At 51.0% G+C, this 16,683-nt stretch overlaps 1 protein-coding gene across 6 annotated transcripts; it reads left to right on the forward strand.

Moving 5' to 3' along the window:
• Positions 1-258: 258 nt before the first annotated feature.
• PPRC1 (PPARG related coactivator 1) lies at positions 259-15,077 on the forward strand. 6 transcript variants are annotated; one of them, XM_059398418.1, is made up of 14 exons: positions 260-465; positions 4,202-4,390; positions 4,958-5,104; positions 5,231-5,332; positions 5,447-8,348; positions 8,652-8,705; positions 9,541-9,598; positions 10,582-10,652; positions 11,858-12,581; positions 13,561-13,707; positions 13,814-13,880; positions 13,999-14,120; positions 14,370-14,521; positions 14,823-15,077. In XM_059398418.1, the coding sequence occupies exons 1-14, from the start codon at positions 313-315 to the stop codon at positions 14,924-14,926; spliced, it is 4,992 nt and encodes a 1,663-aa protein (XP_059254401.1). In that variant the 5' UTR covers positions 260-312; the 3' UTR covers positions 14,927-15,077. The 6 variants fall into 6 exon arrangements, with proteins under 6 accessions (XP_059254406.1, XP_059254401.1, XP_059254402.1 ...); XM_059398419.1 differs by having other exon boundaries at positions 10,585-10,652; XM_059398420.1 differs by having other exon boundaries at positions 5,231-5,323.
• Positions 15,078-16,683: the final 1,606 nt, after the last annotated feature.

Raw genomic sequence — 16,683 nt, forward strand, 5'->3', positions numbered from 1 at the left:
AGGAAAATAAAGAGATGTGTAAATACTAACGCTCCCTTTATTACCGCACGCTCCCCAACCCACAGAACACAAAACTGAGCATGACAATACTACTGTAGCACGTGCCACTGAGGTACCACTCAAAGCAACTACTATTCCCAGGGTCCCTTGCGAAGCCAGAGCCCTCTTCCCAGGTGGGAGTGGGTCTCGCCGCAGGGCCTTTTGGGATCCGTAGTTTTGCAGTGTCTTCCGGGGATTGTAGTTCCCTTCCCACAATCTGCTGGGCGAGGCGGCGCCGGCGACCAGAGCTGCGCTGGGTGTTCAGGGGCCAAGATGGCGGCGCGCCGGGGACGGAGAGACGGAGTCGCGCCGTCTCTGAGTGGGGGCCCCGGACCTGACCCCGGCGGTGGAGTCCGCGGCAGCAGTTGGGGGAGTCGGAGCCAAACGCCGTATGGGACTGTGGGCTCTGTGAGTGGCGGGGAGCAGGTGAGAGGCTGGCGGGCGGCCCGCGGCTGGCAGCAAAGCGGCGTGTGCCGGGCGGTGACACGTGGACGCCACAGGAAAGGGAGGAAGCGCTTGGGAGGCGATGCCGGCTGGCTGCGGGAGACGGGTTGGGCCGAACGGACCTGGGCTGTTTGCTGGAGGGACGCAGGCAGAGACGGGGGTCCCCACAGCCATTCCTTCGGAACGCCGGAGGGGCATAGCCGGGTGTTGGAAACATGGCCCGTTCTGGGGGTCAGAGATTGGGACTTGGAATCCAGGGTTAATACCTCTCTCTAAGGATGCCGAGTGGGGGTGCTCCCAGCACCGCGCTGCAGTGCCTTTTCGAAGCCACGTGGGGTGGGGGGAGCAATTTTCCCGGGAGAACTTGTCGACTTCCCCTCCCCCTCTAGGCGGCTCTGGCACCCACGTGGGTTGGGCTTCTGGTTGAGGGGGGGGTGGCCCGCGGGTCCACGTGGGGGCGGGGAGGGTATGTCCACGTGGCTCCCGCTCCTGGCTGCCGGGCATCTCGTATCGGCGTTGGAGCCGCACTGCTGGGAACTGGGTGTGTCTCAGCCGGTCCCGCCATCTCTGACCCGGCTGGGGGCCCCTGGCCGGGAAGGAAGGTAGGGGCTGGTAGAGTCAACTTTGCCCAAGGTCTTGGAGTAGTTTTTTTCTCCTGCATTGTCCACGGCCCCTCGATAGCGGACGGTGAAGGACCTTCCAGATGTGCGAGGAGTCAGTTCCCTGCGGATGGTGGAGTGTGTTGGGGAGGGCAGAAGGCTGAGGTTAAAGGGTTGTGGAGTAAGCTTGTGGTGGCTTCTGTCTGACCGGCTTGTGGTGGCTTGTGAGTCATGGGCACTGGCGTTTTGGTTGCCTGCGGACCTGGCTCATTCATGATTCAAGGTGCACGGGGAGTGTCAACGTATACATGGGACAAGTCTAAGTAAGGGAAAGAATCCTTTCTCCTTCCCTTTTTCCTTCAGCCTCTTTTTTGAGGAAGCAGCTAAGGCTTGCTTCTGTGAACTGACAGATATGAGGTGATCTGTATTTAAAGCTCTTTGGAATTTTGCTGGGGATGGGAAAAATTGGAAGCGATTTAAGAACTATTCAACACTAGTTGAACATTTATTGGATGGGGTTGGCTTCTTCTATCAGATTCTGTTTCCTTGGTCTTCATTTCTCCGTACTTAGAAAGTGTTATCTCACTCCTCAGCAGAGAGCTTCTTAAAAGTTGCCATCTAGAATGGTGGGCAGGACTTAGGCTGAACTGTTATCTCTTAAGCAATTAAGCGGAGTCCTTGAAAGCTTTTGGGTGTTTTGTTTAGCTTGGGTTTGGTTTTGGTTCTAGGTGGGAATTGGACTGCAGGCTACCAGGTAATGTTAGTTCCAGCAGACCAGTCCAGGCCCTTGCTTCCGAAGCCCTAGCTTGGGAGCTGCTCATCTTTTAGGGGAGAGGCAGGAAGGATCCCTGGCCCAGCTGTAATCCAATTTAGGTGGTCATCAGGGGTTGGAGAGGGTCTCGTGGAGAGATTGTTTCTTCTCTCACCTCCCCCCTAAGAAAGGTGGATGTGTGGAACCTAGTCAGTCAACCAATATTTATTGAGATACTATGTTCAGACATAAGGGATCCTGGGGTGAACAACACATAGTCCCTGTTCTCTAGGCTCATATGGTTTTATTGGGATAGACAGATAATAAATGATGAGTGGGACAAAAGGAAAGTGCAACATATTTGGGCTTGTATAATAAGCAGGGTCTGGGAAAGGACATTTTAAGTTGAGACTTGAAGGCTGTGTGTTGTGGGGGAGGAAAGCTTTCATCAGAGGAAATAGTATAGGAAGGCCTTGAAGTGGGAGAGAACCTGGCTTATTGAAGAAATGGAGAGACCTGTGTGTCTGTTGCATGGAGAGAGAGGCACAGTGGTAAGCGAGAACACATACTGGAGCAGAGGGAAGACTGTAAGTCATATTAAGGAGTTTAAATGTAGTGCTAAGAGCAGTAAGATGCCATTGGAAGGGTTTTGGTAGAACCTTAAAAAGTGATCAGATGTGTTTTCTTAATAGTTTGTAGTTGGCTTTGAACCCTGTAGGGACAAGACTGCGTGTGAGAGAGCCAGTTGGGAGGTTGCTGAAGTAGGGATGCTGGTGGCTGGCTTTTAGCCTGGCTTTAGCTCCTAGATGATTTTGGTAGTCTGAGTGCTGTGCTCTTTGGGGATTGAGGGATAGGTGATGTCAGGGGAAGAGAGGGGATATCTCTCACTGGGGCACCGGTACCTGCCTAATGGAGGTGGTGAGTGGGTCCCAGAGCTGGGCATTGTTTTAAGATTCTGGCCTGGTGGCTGGGTCAGGTAGGTGGCAGGGCAAGTTGAGATGGAGCGTCCTTGCTCATGCTGGAGTGTTTGCTGAGCTAGGTGCTATTCAGCTGCTGGTTGTAATTACAGGATTGTGAAGGCTTGGGAGGAATCAGTGCCTAAAACTCGCCACCTTTCACTTCCTCTCTGGAGCTGGCCTCCTAAAATGTATCCAGCCTTTCCTCTCTCTGGGCATTGGACCTCAGCTTGGTTAGGAGGGTGGGTAGGGGGTTATAGTCACATCTGTTGCCTTCCTCCTCCCCCCTTGGAAGAGGTACAGAGTCACAGAAGGGGATGGGGAATTAGCTTGTCCTTGTTTGTTCCTGTTCTTTGGCTGTCATCATCTGTTTCCTATAGTGGAGATATCCCTGATTCTGGCCTCTGGCCTTGCCAGCCCCTTTCTAGCTACTTCTGGCCCTGCCCACGCCCACGCTCTTGACAGGCCTGGGCCGGTGGCTCCCTGCCTGTCAAGGCTGAAGATGTTGCTAGTTCTCAGGCAAGTAGTGGGGTGGGGCTTTTCTGTGCAGTGAATCAGCGAATCAGGTTTTCTCTTTTGTGCTTACATGGTTGAGGTGGGGAACTTTTCCTTTGGGACTACCACTGATAGGTTGAGTGGCACATTGTAGGGCCTTCAAAATTTAAAAAAAATGTGAATTAAGTGTGTATGTCAACTCTGTATAAGACACTGTGCCAGGCATCCTAGATCATCAGGAAGTAGAAGCACAGTTTAAACCCTTCCAAGTTCCAAGAAGGATATAGGTTAATATGGTACAAAAGGTTATTTTGCCCCAAAGGAACTTAGAATCCGGTTTTAGTAATGATGCAAAGAATATAATGATTGCTAGAAAAATGAGTGCTACAGAAACCTAATTGGATTGGGTATGAGGAGAGATTAGCATGGGTTGGGGAAGTCTGAGTTGTCTTGAACAAGGTTGAGTTTGAGCTAAGCAGAGGAGAAAGGCCTGAGTGGGACTTTAGGAAGGTAAGGTGGTTGGAGCTGAAATTGCCTCCTTGCTGACCACCTCTCCTTTGGTGTATCCCTCAGACTGTCTGCCTTTACCATTGCCAGCAGACAACTTTTCTGAACAATTTTGATCTTTCTCATGTTTTTACTCCCTAGTTTAATAATCTGTGGCTCCCAACTGTTTCTGGATGAAGTCCAAACTTTTTTCAGAAGGCCCTTGAACATTGCCGTCCTGACTGGTGTTTTGGCTCATGGGTTGAGTTGTACTTCTCTCTGCCCAGCAAGTCCAGAGGTTTGGTTGGCTTTGGTGGGGCTTCTGCTGAGTCTGAGGTGATTGGTGGAACTTCTGGTTTAGAGAGCCTGTCACATAGCTACCCCAGAGGTCCCATGCCTTGCAGGCCTTACAACCATCCTGTTTGCCCCAGGTGCTGCTGCACGAGGAGGGGGATGATTCTGGTTTTGTCAGTCTTTCTCGGCTTGGCCCCTGCCTGAGGGACAAGGACCTGGAGATGGAGGAGCTGATACTGCAGGATGAGACACTGCTGGGGACCATGCAGAGCTACATGGATGCCTCCCTCATCTCCCTCATCGAGGATTTTGGGAGCCTTGGGGAGGTGAGCTGGGGCTGGGCTTAAATTCTTCAGGTGGGAGCTTTGCATTTGAGGCTGTGGCTCAGTGGTTCTGTTTTCCCAGGATTTTGGTTCCTGGATACCCAAACCAAGTCCTTGAAGTGAGTTTTTTGTCTCTTAGTGAGAGTTGGGCTGTAGGATGCTAGACCATGTCCAATGCGAGGATGCCCTGGCAGGCTTGCACAATAGTCCAAGGCCTTTTCCCCTGTGTGGGCCCCCATCTTACATGTCCAGAGAGTTCCCAATTTGTTTTGAGTCCAATTCCAGCCTAGCCAAGGGTTGTCTGTTGAGCATCCACATCATCCCCGAGGGTGGAGGGAGTATATGAAACATAAGCCTAGCCTCAATTCTGACAGGCCTGTCTTGGCACTAGGAAGGTGGGAGATGGCAGTGAATGACATTGGAGTCCATGCTTTCTGGCATTCAGATCTCTCTGGGAAATTGAGCTGAACTCAGCCTGGGAGACTATTTCTCTTGGCGTTCAGTCCTTTTCAGTGGCCAGTAGATCATTAGGGATGATGGTGGAACCTTCCTGTTGTCTTTCTGGAGCAGAGCAGGTTATCTCTGGAGGACCAGAATGAAGTGTCGCTGCTCACAGCTCTGACAGAAATTTTGGACAATGCAGATTCCGAGAACCTGTCTCCGTTTGACAGCATTCCTGACTCAGAACTGCTTGTGTCACCTCGGGAGGGCTCCTCTGTGAGTGTGGGGCTGCCGTTGGGGGGTGGGATGGTGTTGGTTGCTGCAAAGTATAGAGCCACGACTGTGGACCCTCTCATATAGTTGTGAAGCACAAACTCATCTTGGGCTTTTCCTCCCTCTCAGCTACACAAGTTGCTCACCCTTTCCCGGACACCCCCGGAACGTGACCTCATCACCCCGGTTGACCCATTGGGGCCGAGCACAGGCAGTAGTAAAGTGAGTGGGGTAAGCCTGACCAAGGGAGCCTCAGAGACTCCCAGGAGGGAGGAATGTGTGGGGACAGGCCTAGAAAAATGTATCCCCAGAGGAAACTTCTGCAGCTTCTCCTCTTTCCTACAGGTTGAGATGTCTCTCTCAGATCCTCCTTGGGACTTCTCTCCACCTTCCTTCTTAGAGACCTCATCCCCTAAGCTTCCTAGCTGGAGACCCCCAAGATCAAGAGCCCGCCGGGGCCAGTCCCCTCCTCCCCAGCAGCGTAGTGATGGGGAAGAAGAGGAGGAGGTGGCCAGCTTCAGTGGCCAGTTGCTTGCTGGGGAGCTCGACAACTCTGTGAGCAGTATCCCAGACTTCCCTATGCACCTGGCCTGCCCCGAGGAGGAAGATAAAACTGCAGCAGCAGAGATGGCAGTGCAGACAGCTGGTGATGAGAGTATCTCCTCCTTAAGTGAGCTGGTGCGGGCCATGCATCCATACTGCCTGCCCAGCCTCACTCAGCTGACATCACTCGAGGATGAGCTTCAGGAGCAGCCAGATGATTTGACACTGCCTGAGGACTGTGTGGTGCTAGAGATTGTGGGCCAGGCAGCCACAGCTGGTAATGACCTGGAGATTCCAGTTGTGGTACGGCAGATCCCTGCTGGGCCTCAGCCTGTGCTCCTGGATGACGCGTTAGAGGCCAGTCCAGCTTTGAAGCTGCTCATGCCTACGCTAGAGTCGGAGACAGAGGCTCCTGTGCTCAAGGAAGACCTCTGCCCTGATAAAGAGGGGTTGTCAGTGGACTCAGAGGAAAAACTGGAGTCAGTCTGCTTGTTGGACCCCAGGGAGGTCATGGAGCCAGTGATGCCCCAGGGACCTCAGAACCCACCAGCCAACACAATGCTGAGCTCCCAGAGAGCTCGAAAGGGCAGGAAGAAGAAGAGCAAAGAGCAGCCAGCAGCCTGTGCAGAAGGCTATGCCAGGAGACTGAGGTCAGCTTCTCGTGGGCAGTCTACCATGGCTACAGAGGTGACCTCTCAGGCAGGAAACTTGCCTCAGGAGGAACTTCAAAGAGAGGTTGGGTCTCCTCGTAGTAGAGGGAAGCCCCGGGCTTGGGCTCGGGCCTGGGCAGCTGCCTTGGAGAAACCTAGCTCTGGGAACTTGGAGAGTAGTGCTGGGCAAGCTAGTCCTGACAAAGAAGATGCTCTAGACCTTTACTCCAATCTGGTTGACAGCATCCAAGCCAACCTTGTTCCAACCCATGTCTCTGCTCGAACAGACCCCATGCCACTTGACTCTGTTGAAACCAATCCCACTGAAGTTAATCCTGTTCTAGCTGATCCTGTACCTGTTGATCCTTCATTGGGTGACCATGATTCAGCAAACTCAGAGCTGGTGGACCCTCTTCCAGCTGACCCAGTGCTGATTGACCCAGTCTTGGCTGACTCAGCAGAAATTGACTCTACAGTGGTTGTTCCCATCTCAGATGACTTGCCACCAGGTGACCCTGTCCCAGTGAGCTCAGCACCAGTTGACTCTGTTCCCAGTGACCTGGGTCCAGTTGATTCTGTGCTAGTTAAATCTAGGCCTTCTGATCCCAGACGTGGTGCCATGTCATCTGTCCAGGGGAGTCCGGCTCCCCAGATCCTTCCAGAGTCAGAGTCCTTGGACTCTCTAAAGGCCATCATCCCTGAAGTCCAGGAGGTTGTGGGTCCTCTGAAGGTAGAAGGTGGTAACAATGCTACAACCCAGGAAGCCAGACCTCGGCCTCTTAGCCTATCAGAGTACCGGCGACGAAGGCAGCAGCGCCAAGCAGAGGCAGAAGAGAGAAATCCCCAGCCCCCAGCTGGGAAGTGGCCCAGTCTCCCAGAGACTCCCACAGGACTAGCAGACATCCCTTGTCTTGTCATCCCACCAGCCCCATCCAAGAAGACAGGTCTGCAGAGAAGCCCTGAGGTTTCTCCTGAGGCTTGCTCTGTGCCTGTGGGTCCCAGTCCTTCTTCTCCTAGTCCTGAACCACCTGCAAGCAAAGCTATGGCCTCAACTCCCACAGAGCAGCTGCCATCCCAAGAGCTGCCACTACCAGCAAGACCCCCACCTCCTCCTGTGCAGCCCATGCCTCCCACAATGCCCTCTGCTTTGCCTTTCCCCCCAGGTGGGCTAGGCATGACCCCCATGCTGCCCCTTCCTACAAGCAGGCAAGGGATGCCCAGTCTGCCCCCACCACCCTTGCAGCCTCCCAGTCTTCCAGTGTCTATGGGCCCAGTACCACGTGATCCCTATACTCACTATGCTCCTGTACCACCCTGGCCTTGTTATCCCCCTGTGTCCCCTTCTGGCTATCCTTGTCTGCCCCCTCCACCAACAGTGCCCCTAGTGTCTGGTACTCCTGGCACCTATGCTGTGCCCCCCACTTGCAATGTGCCTTGGGTACCCCCTCCAGCCCCAATCCCACCTTATAGCTCTAGCTGTGCCTATGGGCCCTTGGGATGGGGCCCAGGGCTGCAACACCCTCCATTCTGGCCTACTGTGCCACCACCTCCTTTGCCTCTAGCATCTGTTGGGAGAGCTGCTCCTCCACCCAAGGTGGAGCCCAGTGGCATTCCAGCTGGCCCTTCTGAAAGTGTACTTCCTGGGCCAGTGGCTCCTCCCCTCAGTCTTAGGTCAGCTAGCCAGGGAGCTCCACAGGTGGAGCCCACCAAGGTGGAGGTCAAATCAGTGCCTGCGTCTCCCCATCTGAAACATAAGGTGTCCTCCCCAGTACAAAGCCCCCAGATCAAGGCTCCACCATGTCTGTCTGCTGAGAGTGTGGCTGTTGAGCCTGTATCAGAGAGGCTAAATCCTGAGACCCAGGAGACCCCGCTCAGAGAGAAGCCCCCCTCTCCTGTTGCCAAGGCTGTTCCCACACCCACACCAACATCAAAGCAGAGCACTGTAACTAAGCTGCCTGCTGTCCACCCAGCCCGTCTAAGGAAGCTCTCGTTCTTGCCTACCCCACGAACTCAAGGCCCTGAGGACGTGGTACAGGCTTTCATCAGTGAGATTGGTAAGTGCTGCACAGTTTGTTGATGTGAGTGAAGGGCATGGGGGTTAGATGGTGAGCATACTCTAGAACGGGACAGACCACCTTAATGGGGCTGGGCTTTGTGGATTTATTTGGAGGATCGTTTGTTTTGTTTGGAGTATTCTCCAGAGCTCTGGATTGGTTTGGTTCCTCCCTGTTTTCTGTTGCTGTCTTTGTTTCCTTAGTATAGTGGACAGGGGGAACATAAAGGGAGAAGTGAGGTGATTGGGGAATTCTAGGACCTGGGTACTTCCATTTCCAATCCTGTGTTCTGTGCTTCCACAGGAATTGAGGCATCGGACCTGTCCAGTCTACTGGAGCAGTTCGAGAAATCTGAAGGTGAGGAGCCTGGGTAGCTATGCTGAACCCTTTCTGTTGCTATTTTCTTTGGGTCCAGCCCTGTAGTTAACTTAGATGTAAGGAAGGGAGTAGTGGAGGGGCCGTCTCAAAGAATTAATCTCGTTCTGATAGGAGTGGGGAGATAAGGTTCACTGCAGTGCAACCTAAGCCAGGGAGAGGGTGGTGGTACAGCCTGGCAAGAACTATCAAGAGTGAATGGATGTGGCGATCCACGAGGGTCAGGTTGGTTGGGGACATTTTATAGAGGATAGTAGCTCTCAAGCTGGGCCTTGAAAGGCAGGATGTGTGTGTGTGGGAATAAAGGCCAAGGTATAGGAAGGATGGTGTGTGGTGTGTTTGGAAGGCAAGGGATAGCTCAGCTTTCTCAGTACAAAGCAGGGCCCTAGGTACTGTGAGGGTATTGTGTCCTGTTCTCAAGGAGCTTATGGTCTGATTGGGGAGGAAAAAACAGAAAAGACTCCTGAATTAGTAACAAATATCTATATAGTACAAGGAAAAATATAAAATATGATAAGTGTAGGGCAAATAGACCACAAGTCCAGGAAGTTAGGTTACATAGAAACTTACATGCTAGGCTTAGAAGTTTGGGCTCTGTCTCAGATTCAGTGAGTAATTAACAGATGTCTCTGAGCAGAGATGTGATTAAAAACAGTATTGGCGTGCCTACTAGAAAACAGTGGATCTCTGCTGGAGAGCCCAGTGAAATTTGTAGGTAAAGTGGATTTTCCTTCTTTGGGCCTCAAAGCAAGCCCTTTTGCACCTTCTCAGTCTGGAACATTTGGTTGGCCTTTTAACTAATTTGGTTTCTTTGCAGCCAAAAAGGAATGCCCTCCCCCAGCTCCTGCTGACAGCCTGGCTATAGGAAACTCAGGGTGAGTATGGAGACATACAAGTGAGTTACCCTCCAGTTGTTGGTCAGCAGCCGGCTGGCGCTGCAGGACTGTCATCTGGATGCCTGTGTTGCAGGGACTTTCAGTTAGCTTTAGAGTCTCTCCCTGTTACCCTGTGCCTCACTCAGCCCAGCACTATTGGACACTGTCTTGGATGGTGAGATAGGAGGATGTGTACCATCCTCTGCTGATGCCAGTCTGGGATTCCAAATGTCCTGGAGGTACTTTTTGTCTTCTGGCAAATTGTGCCTTTAGGGATTTCTTTCCTTTCTTTAACAAACTTTAAGCTTGCTCAACACTGGTGATGGTATAAGGTCAAGTGGGGAAGATGTTCATAGCTCTCCTGACTCCTTGAAGGATGCACCCTGGACATCCTTGTTCCCCAGTCTTCCAGCACTGAGAGGCCTTTTTTCATTTATCATGTTCATGCTACCCTATCCTGTTCTGCCAGGCACCCATCCACATTGATTTTGGGTTGTTTTGAGCTAGGTAGGCAAGGTTCCTGGCTTAAAGGAAATGGGGGCTATTCAAGGTCATAGCCAGCCTGCCTCCTAGAATTGAACAGAGCGGAGTTGAGACCCAGTCCACATTTCGGTTACTAAGAGCCTGTTGTGCTGGAGGAGAGTAATAGGGGCAGTTTTTGTATCCCCTTCTTCTTCTTCTTCTTTTTTTTTTTTTTTAAGATTTTATTCATTTATTTGACAGAGATCACAAGTAGGCAGAGAGAGAGAGGGGAGGAAGAAGGCTCTCTGCTGAGCAGAGAGCCTGATGCGGGGCTCAATCCCAGGACCCTGAGGTCATGACCTGAGCCGAAGGCAGAGGCCTCAACCCACTGAGCCACCCAGGCACCCCTTGTATCCCCTTCTTCTCTGCATACACCCCTCTCCCATTCCTTTGTAAGGAAAACAGATATGCAAGATGTTGAGGAGGCAATGAACCAGGCTTTCCCTTTTCCCCCCTGCCAGCAGCGTTGACACTCCCCAGGAGAAGAGGCCCCTAGACCGGTTACAAGCCCCAGAACTGGCCAACGTGGCAGGTGGGTTCAGAGCTGGGAACTCTGCCTTTGATTAGTATGCAGCAAATGTTTATAGAGCCTGCCCTGCACCAGGTGTGTGTAGATGTTGGGAATACAGAGCTCTTGATCTTCATCGTTGAGGTTCTCAGAGTCCAGGGAGCAGATGTATAAGCCAATGATCAGAGAGATTGTATGTTAAAGATGTTAAAGGAGACTTTGTGGTTCATTTATTTATTTTTTAAATTTTATTTATTTATTTGACAGAGATCACAAATAGGCAGAGAGGCAGGCAGAGAGAGAGGAGGAAGCAGGCTCTCCGCCGAGCAGAGAGCCCGATGCAGGGCTTGATCCCAGGACTCCGGGATCATGACCTGAGCCGAAGGCAGAGGTTTTAACCCACTGAGCCACCCAGGCGCCCCTGCCTTTGTGGTTTATTGTGGGGTCTGAGATGGGACAGTCAGGGGAGGGTTATATATAGAAGGTGTAATCCTTGAAGCAGAGGTTTGAGAAAATCAATCAGATAGATTGATTGGTAATGAGATAGATTACCAATCAGATAGATTTAGGGGATGAGGCATTCTAGGGAGATGGAGCAGCTGGAGTGAATGGAAGAAACAAAACCAGTCTGGTACGTTTGGGGGAGTTGTTTGGTTTGGCTAGAATATAGTGGCTGATGGGAATGGTGGGTAGAACTTAAGCAAGAGATGAAGCTAAGTGGTAAGTAGGAGCTCAGATTATGGGAACTTTGAATGCCATGTTGTTTGGACTTTATCTTATGTATTTAGGAAGCAGTTGATTTTGGGGTGCTCCCTCTAGTGGGAATGTAGAAGACAGGATAGATGGGTGTGAAGCCTGAGGTAGGAGATTATTGGAAGATGATTATATGAATCCAGGCAAGATGCAGCCCTGAAATCAGGTAGTGCTGGGGGGAGGGCTGGGTCTAAGAATGGAGAGGTGGACCAGGCAGGAGCTGGTCATAGCTAGGTTTGGGCAGTGAGAGGTTGAGGGGTTCAGGAGGACACTAGCTGGCTGGGTTTCTGTTGCTTTGTCCCCAAGATAGGGAACTTGGGGGAAGGAGTAGTTGGAACAGTGGGAGAAGTTGGGCTGTTGACTATTGTCGGTTTCTTTGTGACATGAGGTGGGGGTCTGTGGAGCCTATGTACACAGTGTTTAGAAGTGTAGAATTGGATCTCATCCTGCTATCTCCATCCTCCCTCCCCTCACAGGGCTCACCCCACCAGCTACCCCTCCCCACCAATTATGGAAGCCCCTGGCTGCTGTCTCACTGCTGGCCAAAGCCAGATCTCCTAAGTCTACCGCCCAGGAGGGAACCCTGAAGCCTGAAGGAGTTACAGAGGTCAAACATCCAGCTGCAGCCCGCCTCCAAGAAGGGGTCCATGGCCCTAGTCCAGTCCATGTGGGCTCTGGGGACCATGATTATTGTGTCCGGAGCAGGACTCCCCCCAAAAAGATGCCTGCCTTAGTCATTCCAGAGGTGGGCTCCCGATGGAACGTCAAACGCCATCAGGACATCACCATCAAACCTGTCTTGTCTCTGGGCCCAGTCATCCCCCTCCCCCCACGCACAGCTGCCTCACAGGAGCCACTTGATCACAGGACTAGCAGTGAGCAGGCAGATCCCCCAGCTCCTTGCCTCGCCCCATCTGCCTTGCTGTCCCCTGAGGCCTCGCCTTGCCGGAATGACATGAACACTAGGACTCCCCCCGAGCCCTCAGCCAAGAAGCGGTCAGTGCGCTGTTACCGAAAAGCCTGCAGGTCAGCCAGCCCCCAAAGCCGGGGCTGGCAGGGCTGTCGGGGCCGCAGCAGCCGTTCTGTCAGCTCTGGGTCCAACCGGACCAGCGAAGCATCTTCCTCTTCATCTTCATCGTCGTCTTCCTCATCCCGGTCCCGGTCCAGGTCCCTCTCCCCCCCACACAAGAGGTGGCGAAGGTGAGCTCTGATGGCCTCTTAGGTCCTCTTCACGTAAGAAGTCCCATGTCCTCTCCTCCAGTTTACTTTGAAAGCTTTTGCACATTGAGTTTGATACTTTCAGACTCTAAGGCTTCCACTTCTGTCCTTGGCTTTTGTCTTCTCCCCCTTTCTTGAATTATTGAAGGAGGCAAGCTGTGAGAAGATAGCTTCTATCCCCTGTTTGAGTTTGGGGTATCCCTGAGGTCTCCTGCTTCTTTGAGCCCTGCCTTGGGGAGACCATTAGGTTTGGATCTTGCCGGTGTTTAATCTGTCACATACTATATCAGTTCTCACTTCTACTCTTTTCTTGGTGGGCTGTCGGAAGGTGGGATGGTGGGTTGTTGATGGCAGTTCTTCTAATCATCCGTTGAGGAGAGTGTCGGGACAATTCCTTTGTTATTGTGGCCTCATATATTTTCGGGCAGTACCTTTTTCTCAGTAACAGACCCAAATTTTCCTGCTTAATGCGTGAAGAATTCTTGGTTTTGGAACCAGAATGACCTCTTGAGAAATGATCTCTATTACAGGTCTAACAAGTCACCTCCCTTTTATGCCATGGTCACAGTACTGCTGTGAGACATGTTAGGGGAGCAGGAACCCAGAGACCTAGGCCTGGCACCCCCAACTAGTTGTAAGACCTAAGGCACAGCCCTTTATCTCTGAGTCTCCATTTATTTTTCTTCTTACCGACTTGTTAAATATTTTTTAAATTGCATGATTGAAAATAACTATGATCTATGATTTGTGCCAAAACACTCTAAAACATTCCAGATACATCTAAAGTTCATGAGGGCCTCAATTTTCTCGTCTGTGGAGTTCTTCTAGGCATCTTTTGCTCTGCTTTGTTTTTGAGCCTGAGCTTCCTGACAGGGAGGCAAGGCTGGGACCGAGGTAAGGTAAGTAAATAGAATATTTCTGCACCGTTCCCAGCATTCCTGCCTGCCTCTTTATCCTCCAGATCCAGTTGCAGTTCCTCTGGACGTTCCCGAAGATGCTCTTCTTCCTCCTCCTCTTCATCTTCCTCCTCCTCTTCATCTTCCTCATCCAGTTCCAGAAGCCGGTCCCGCTCCCCATCACCCCGACGGAGAAGTGATAGGAGGCGGCGGTGAGTATGTGATTGTGGAGTCTGTGCATCTGGGATGCAAGTGCCTGAGAGTTCTGAGACTTGAGGTATCTATGTCTGGGGATCTGATGGCTCCTTCTCATGTCAGGTACGGCTCTTACCGTTCACATGACCATTACCAAAGGCAGAGAGTGCTGCAGAAGGAGCGTGCAATAGTGAGTAGAGGAATAGGTCTTGGGAGAATAGGGCTTGCCCCTGGACCATGAGCTTTGAGTGTCTCCTACACTGGTAGCTCTGGGTCATGATGTATAAATTTTCCTTGTTCTAACATAGGAGGAGAGAAGAGTGGTCTTCATTGGGAAGATACCTGGCCGCATGACTAGGTCAGAACTGAAACAGAGGTTCTCTGTTTTTGGAGAGATTGAGGAGTGCACTATCCACTTCCGTGTCCAAGGGTAAGCTTGGGCCCTAAGGTCAGAATGTCCTTTCCTTCCCATTCATCTACCGTGATGCTTGTTGGTCTTTCCCCCTTGCTCTGGTGTGCTCGGCAATGTAGGATGATAGCTTCACTCCCACAATCAGAGGGTTGGCCATTGGGGAATAAGAAGAACCACCCCAGTCCCTCTCTCTACCCTGGGAAGTACCTGTTTTCCATGGCATGTGCCCAGATAGCCATCCTAGCCTTGCCTCATCTTCCTCACCAGTGACAACTATGGCTTCGTCACTTACCGCTATGCTGAGGAGGCATTTGCAGCCATTGAGAGTGGCCACAAGCTGAGGCAGGCAGATGAACAACCCTTTGATCTCTGCTTTGGGGGCCGCAGGCAGTTCTGCAAGAGAAGCTATTCAGATCTTGGTGAGTGGAAGAAATCCTTAAGCTTTGGTATACTTCATACTGTCTCCAGAAGGGTTCCCAGCCTTTTTGAGAGTGGGCCTCTCCTTCATGGAGCTAACTTAATGCTGAATGTGACACACCAAGAACCTGGGGGTGGGATGAGAGGAGAAATGGGGGCTTTTTTGTTTTGTTTTGTTTTTTAATTAAAACCAGGGTGATAGTATTTCCATCCATTATTGGGGTGGGAGGAGGCTGGCTCTTTGAGGACCCTGTGGTAGGGAAGTGTTGTCAGAGACCTTGATGTCTGTCTCTATTTTTATAGACTCCAACCGGGAAGACTTTGACCCTGCTCCTGTAAAGAGCAAATTTGATTCTCTTGACTTTGACACATTGTTGAAACAGGCCCAGAAGAACCTCAGGAGGTAACCCTGGGCCCTTCTCCCCCTTCCCTTTTTCTTTGGAGGTGTCCAACCTCCTCCACCCCTCTCCCCCACTTTAGGGGAGAGAGCTGCTAGTGAGAATTGACTGTTTTATAAAGAAATGGAAAAAAGTGAAATAAAAAATGTGTTAAATCAGATTTTTTTAAAGGGTTATTCATTTTTTATAACAGGCATTGAAATAAGTTAACTTGCATTCCTATGTTCTGATGGGGCTGAGGGGTATCCCAGTGTTTGGAAGATCTAAGTTACTATGCAGACTAATAAACATGAACTAGAGAAAATTCCCAGGTGCTGTGTGCTTCTTTCAATGGTGCTAGTGCCAGACATACTCACTTTTCCAGTCTGAACACAATCAGGGACATGCTTATCTCCATTTAGTTCCTAGGACCTCTCTTTGGTCAGGTGCAAAATCCTGTTGGCCTTAAAACTTTGTTCCTTAGGATGTGTTGTCAGTGAAATCAGTTTTCTAGGGCAGTGCTTCTCAAGTTTAAAAGGAAGTTTGAATTACCTGGTGATCTTTTTAGAATGTAGATTCTGTCTTCTGGGGTGGGGCCTGAGATTCTGCCTTTCAACAAGGAGATGCTGATGCTGCAGTCCCAAGGAAGGGATTTTTACCACTAATGACCTAGAGGAAGCTCATACTTGTTCCAAATAAAGGTTTTCTAAACTGAGGCTTATGTATACATGTATGTACCATTTTAGCTTGAGCATGATGCTTGGCACACAATAGGTATTCAGAAGAATGCATATATGTGGATAAACACGGGTAAGAGGGAGATCTGTAGGAGTTTATCTAGAAGAGTGCCTATTTTGAGAAGAGCAAAGGAGAGGTATATCCCTCCAGAAAGTGGATCCTTACCTTTCCTGACAGGTATTAATGGGGAAGCAATCAACTGGTAGTGGGTAAAGGGATTGATGCCTGCTGATGTGTACTGAAATGTAATGGAACTTGGAATTAACTTGGCAGGCCTGGGCATTAATTTTTGAATACTCATGACAGAGGCATTGGGAGGGTTTTTTACTTCTCCCACAGGGAGAGTTCAAGTGTGAACTGTGATTCAGGAGATAGGATAATTTCTAGGATTATAGGTTTGCAGAGATTGCTACTGTGTCCCTCAGGGTTCATTCACAATGGCTTTTCTCTTCATGGAGCTGACTTAATGCTGAATGAATAAGTAAGGGGGAAGGGGTTGTCTCAAGGGCAAATCATGATTGAAAGAGGGGCAATTTTAGAGATCGTTTGTTACCACTATTACCATGGATAATCTGAAGAATCCTCTGCAGTGAAGGTGAGAATTGGAATGGCCTCTCTGGGTGTTAGAGGAAGGGAAAATGAAGGGTGGGAATCGGCTAGCGCCGCGAATGGGAGTGGTTGGGAGATCCTGAGACCGAGTCAAGAGAGTCCAAAGACCGCTCAAGCCTTCCGGTCCACTCTACTCTGGAAAGCAAATCCCAGTTGCAGCTCTTAAAAAAAAAAAACAAACGGTGGCTCTAGCTGAAACGGCGCGGGAAATCTAAAGTTTTCCCGCCACTGGCGAGGGCGTGAGCCGTGACGTCAGGGCTCCGCCTTCGCAAGGTGGTGGACAGAGGGCTCCGCCCTCACCAAGATGGCGATGCTTGTGGCACCGGAAAGAGTTTATAGATTTCGCCTTGATCCTGCCACCAAATTGGAGGCGGGACTGCCCTGAGGAGTATGCCCGCCCCTTCCGCCGTACGTCCGCGCCGCGTGATGACGTCACAGCG

The sequence above is a fragment of the Mustela nigripes genome, chromosome 4, assembly GCF_022355385.1.
Source record: "Mustela nigripes isolate SB6536 chromosome 4, MUSNIG.SB6536, whole genome shotgun sequence".
NCBI classification, from domain to species: Eukaryota; Metazoa; Chordata; class Mammalia; order Carnivora; family Mustelidae; genus Mustela; species Mustela nigripes.

Coding starts and splice junctions, on each gene's coding strand:
- PPRC1 (XM_059398418.1), top strand. CDS start 313: ATGGCGGCGCGCCGGGGACGGAGAGACGGAGTCGCGCCGTCTCTGAGT. Junction 8,706..9,540: donor GCAGTTCGAGAAATCTGAAG/GTGAGGAGCCTG, acceptor GTTTCTTTGCAG/CCAAAAAGGAATGCCCTCCC. Junction 12,582..13,560: donor CCACACAAGAGGTGGCGAAG/GTGAGCTCTGAT, acceptor TTTATCCTCCAG/ATCCAGTTGCAGTTCCTCTG.